The 5,204-nt window shown below is 42.8% G+C and overlaps 1 protein-coding gene across 1 annotated transcript in view; it reads left to right on the plus strand.

The window, feature by feature from the left end:
• Positions 1 to 1,291: 1,291 nt before the first annotated feature.
• Positions 1,292 to 5,204, plus strand: part of LOC131727357 (mucin-2-like) — a 13,600-nt gene continuing 9,687 nt past the window's right edge. The window contains exon 1 of the mRNA XM_059018851.1: positions 1,292 to 1,474. Within this exon, the coding sequence (XP_058874834.1) occupies positions 1,381 to 1,474 (94 nt within the window). The 5' untranslated portion in view covers positions 1,292 to 1,380. The remainder of the gene's footprint in view (positions 1,475 to 5,204) is intronic.

Raw genomic sequence — 5,204 nt, forward strand, 5'->3', positions numbered from 1 at the left:
GTCTTTATAATATACAGCGCTAGACCCTGATATTGATGCGATCCAGCCCTCTGAAATGTCTTTATAATATACAGCGCTAGACCCTGATATCGATGCGATCCAGCCCTCTGAAATGTCTTTATAATATACAGCGCTAGACCCTGATATCGATGCGATCCAGCCCTCTGAAATGTCTTTATAATATACAGCGCTAGACCCTGATATTGATGTGATCCAGCCCTCTGAAATGTCTTTATAATATACAGCGCTAGACCCTGATATTGATGCGATCCAGCCCTCTGAAATGTCTTTATAATATACAGCGCTAGACCCTGATATCGATGCGATCCAGCCCTCTGAAATGTCTTTATAATATACAGCGCTAGACCCTGATATTGATGTGATCCAGCCCTCTGAAATGTCTTTATAATATACAGCGCTAGACCCTGATATCGATGCGATCCAGCCCTCTGAAATGTCTTTATAATATACAGCGCTAGACCCTGATATCGAGGCGATCCAGCCCTCTGAAATGTCTTTATAATATACAGCGCTAGACCCTGATATTAAAATAAACACTAAGCAAGGTTTATAAACTATAAAAAACACTAAGCAAGGTTATAAATAGGGATCTATCTAAATAACGATTTCGTGGAAATTGTGAAATTGAGGGGTCACCGCGAAATTCACCTCTTAGGGGCCAATGAATACAAACAAGTACAGAGAGGAAAATAAGAAACCTCGTTTAAATGAACTGCAGCACGACGCGAGAGACGCAAACTACGAGTCTTGCTCTGTAGACGGAGCTTTGTGATTCATTCGCAGTCCCGTGTGCATTGAAACAAACACACACACAAACACACAAACACACAAACACACACACAAACACACACACAAACACACAAACTAACAAACTAACAAACAAACACACAAACACACAAACTAACAAACACACAAACTAACAAACACACAAACACACAAACACACAAACACACAAACGTCCTCAAATAACATTTACAACAGTAATGGGGGTCAACTTGTATAAGGAAACACACACACACACAGACACACACGCACACACACACACACACACATACAGACACACACACAGACACACAGACACACACACACACACACACACACACACAGACACAGAGAGAGAGACACACACACACATAGACACAGAGAGAGAGAGAGACACACACACACATAGACACACAGAGAGAGAGACACACACACACACACAGACACATACTTCAAAATGTTGTTCTACAGGTTCAATTGATGTTATTCCAGTTTATCAAGTTCACACAGAATGGTTTATAAGACAAAGGGAAAGCTAGGAGGTTCATTCTTTCTCTGATCTGAGAGCCGCAGAGAGAGAGAGGGAGAGAGAGGAAGATGAAGATGAAGATGAAGATGAAGATGAAGATGGGTTCTGCAACACTGACGCTGCTCGCTATCGTCTTCAGCTCAGCATGGACGGCTTCTGCAGGTACTGTGTTCCCCTCACGATGTGTGTGTAAATTTAAAAGAGTCTCCCTGGCACTGAAAGAAATCCAACAACTAACGTTTCCACTAGAAGTCTTTCTCAGGGTCTTCAGTGTGAATTCAATGACTAACGACTAGAAGTCTTTCTCAGCGTCTTCAGTGTGAATTCAATGACTAACGACTAGAAGTCTCTCTCAGGGTCTTCAGTGTGAATTCAATGACTAACGACTAGAAGTCTTTCTCAGTGTCTTCAGTGTGAATTCAATGACTAACGACTAGAAGTCTTTCTCAGTGTCTTCAGTGTGAATTCAATGACTAACGACTAGAAGTCTTTCTCAGTGTCTTCAGTGTGATTTCAATGACTAACGACTAGAAGTCTTTCTCAGTGTCTTCAGTGTGAATTCAATGACTAACGACTAGAAGTCTTTCTCAGCATCTTCAGTGTGAATTCAATGACTAACGACTAGAAGTCTTTCTCAGGGTCTTCAGTGTGAATTCAATGACTAACGACTAGAAGTCTTTCTCAGGGTCTTCAGTGTGAATTCAATGACTAACGACTAGAAGTCTTTCTCAGGGTCTTCAGTGTGAATTCAGTGACTAACGACTAGAAGTCTTTCTCAGTGTCTTCAGTGTGATTTCAATGACTAACGACTAGAAGTCTTTCTCAGGGTCTTCAGTGTGAATTCAATGACTAACGACTAGAAGTCTTTCTCAGGGTCTTCAGTGTGAATTCAATGACTAACGACTAGAAGTCTCTCTCGGGGTCTTCAGTGTGAATTCAATGACTATTATTATTATTATTATTATTATTATTATTATTATTATTATTATTATTATTATTATTATTATTATTATTGTTATTGTTATTATTATTATTATTATTATTTATTTCTTAGCAGACGCCCTTATCCAGGGCGACTTACAATCGTAAGCAAATACATTTCAAGTGTTACAATACAAGTAATACAATAAGAGCAAGAAATACAATAACTTTTGTTCAAGTGTGACAAACCACAATTCAATAATACAGCAGATAATAGTGATAGTGACATCAGGATATGATTAAATAGTGATAGTTACATCAGGATATGATTAAATAGTGATAGTTACATCAGGATATGATTAAATAGTGATAGTTACATCAGGATATGATTAAATAGTGATAGTTACATCAGGATATGATTAAATAGTGATAGTTACATCAGGATGTGATTAAATACAAAGTACTACAGGTTAAACACTTGGCAGATTACAGTATTCTGAAGTACAGGATTAAATGCAGTAAAATAGGGGGCAGATAAGAGCAAAATAAAGCACATTTACATGAAGGGTGATAGTGTCCCAGGATACAAACAGAGGAGTTCTACAGGTGCTGTTTGAAGAGGTGAGTCTTAAGGAGGCGCCGGAAGGTGGTCAGGGACTGGGCAGTCCTGACATCTCTAGGAAGGTCAAAATCAAGCTGGGGGCTGACGTGCCCCCCTAGCTTGATTTTAAGATTCCATGAACCTGGCTGACATTGAAACACAGGGAAAACACACAGGGTTTTTGTCAGACAGCTTCAATGAAGCAAGGAACACTCTGACTTCCAGCAGGCGGGGGGTATCTCACAGACGGAGGTGGGACGTGAACCCGGGGCCTCCCGCACTGAGGCATAGCGCCCGTACCTCTGTCGCCTGCCAGCCCTGACCCTTAACCCCCTGGGCATGCCACCCCCACGCTGCCCGACACATGGGGCGTGATTCGCAACAAAAAGCCAACGTGGTCAAATTTGTGTGATGCGTTCTCCAGTCATTACCCAGTCCGTGACGCTGCGCTAAACTAGAGTGTGTCATTAAAAAAAAAGACTAACGGGTTTTAGAACCAGTTTTAATTGCTTTAATTATGGCTTGTACATAGGGCTCGAAATACCTTCTTAACCAGAAGCAATTAACTGTGAAAACAAAACTGGGATCATCTGTCCTGAGGTCAGAGCTGCACTTTGACTTATGAAAAGCTAATTACTGGGTGTAAATGGGTGTATTTCGGGCCATGTGCCAAAAAACTACAAGGTCAAGGAAGCTTTACTGTCCCTCTCTGTGCTTTACAATGCTTCCCTATGCTTTACCAGACCTCTCTGTGCTTTACAATGCTTCCCTATGCTTTACCAGACCTCTCTGTGCTTTACAATGCTTCCCTATGCTTTACCAGACCTCTCTGTGCTTTACAATGCTTCCCTATGCTTTACCAGACCTCTCTGTGCTTTACAATGCTTCCCTATGCTTTACCATACCTCTCTGTGCTTTACAATGCTTCCCTATGCTTTACCACACCTCTCTGTGCTTTACAATGCTTCCCTATGCTTTACCAGACCTCTCTGTGCTTTACAATGCTTCCCTATGCTTTACCACACCTCTCTGTGCTTTACAATGCTTCCCTATGCTTTACCACACCTCTCTGTGCTTTACAATGCTTCCCTATGCTTTACCAGACCTCTCTGTGCTTTACAATGCTTCCCTATTCTTTAGAAGACCTCTCTGTGCTTTACAATGCTTCCCTATGCTTTACCACACCTCTCTGTGCTTTACAATGCTTCCCTATGCTTTACCAGACCTCTCTGTGCTTTACAATGCTTCCCTATGCTTTACCAGACCTCTCTGTGCTTTACAATGCTTCCCTATGCTTTACCAGACCTCTCTGTGCTTTACAATGCTTCCCTATGCTTTACCAGACCTCTCTGTGCTTTACAATGCTTCCCTATGCTTTACCAGACCTCTCTGTGCTTTACAATGCTTCCCTATGCTTTACCAGACCTCTCTGTGTTTTACAATGCTTCCCTATGCTTTACCAGACCTCTCTGTGCTTTACAATGCTTCCCTATGCTTTACCTGACCTCTCTGTGCTTTACAATGCTTCCCTATGCTTTACCAGACCTCTCTGTGCTTTACAATGCTGCCCTATGCTTTACCACACCTCTCTGTGCTTTAGTGAGTACTGGTCTGTACTGGTGTGTGATGGTGAGTACTGTTCTGTACTGGTGTGTGTTAGTGAGTACTGGTCTGTACTGGTGTGTGATGGTGAGTACTGGTCTGTACTGGTCTGTGATGGTGAGTACTGGTCTGTACTGGTGTGTGTTAGTGAGTACTGGTCTGTACTGGTGTGTGTTAGTGAGTACTGGTCTGTACTGGTGTGTGTTAGTGAGTACTGGTCTGTACTGGTGTGTGATGGTGAGTACTGGTCTGTACTGGTGTGTGTTAGTGAGTACTGGTCTGTACTGGTGTGTGATGGTGAGTACTGGTCTGTGATGGTGAGTACTGGTCTGTACTGGTGTGTGATAGTGAGTACCGGACTATACTGGTCTGTGATGGTGAGTACTGGTCTGTACTGGTCTGTGATAGTGAGTACTGGTCTGTACTGGTGTGTGATGGTGAGTACTGGTCTGCACTGGTGTGTGATAGTGAGTACTGGTCTGCACTGGTGTGTGATGGTGAGTACTGGTCTGTACTGGTCTGTGATGGTGAGTACTGGTCTGCACTGGTGTGTGATGGTGAGTACTGGTCTGCACTGGTGTGTGATGGTGAGTACTGGTCTGTACTGGTGTGTGATGGTGAGTACTGGTCTGTACTGGTCTGCACTGGTGTGTGATGGTGAGTACTGGTCTGCACTGGTGTGTGATGGTGAGTACTGGTCAGTACTGGTCTGTGATGGTGAGTACTGGTCTGCACTGGTGTGTGATGGTGAGTACTGGTCTGCACTGG

This window comes from Acipenser ruthenus, unplaced genomic scaffold (genome assembly GCF_902713425.1).
Source record: "Acipenser ruthenus unplaced genomic scaffold, fAciRut3.2 maternal haplotype, whole genome shotgun sequence".
Taxonomy (NCBI): domain Eukaryota; kingdom Metazoa; phylum Chordata; class Actinopteri; order Acipenseriformes; family Acipenseridae; genus Acipenser; species Acipenser ruthenus.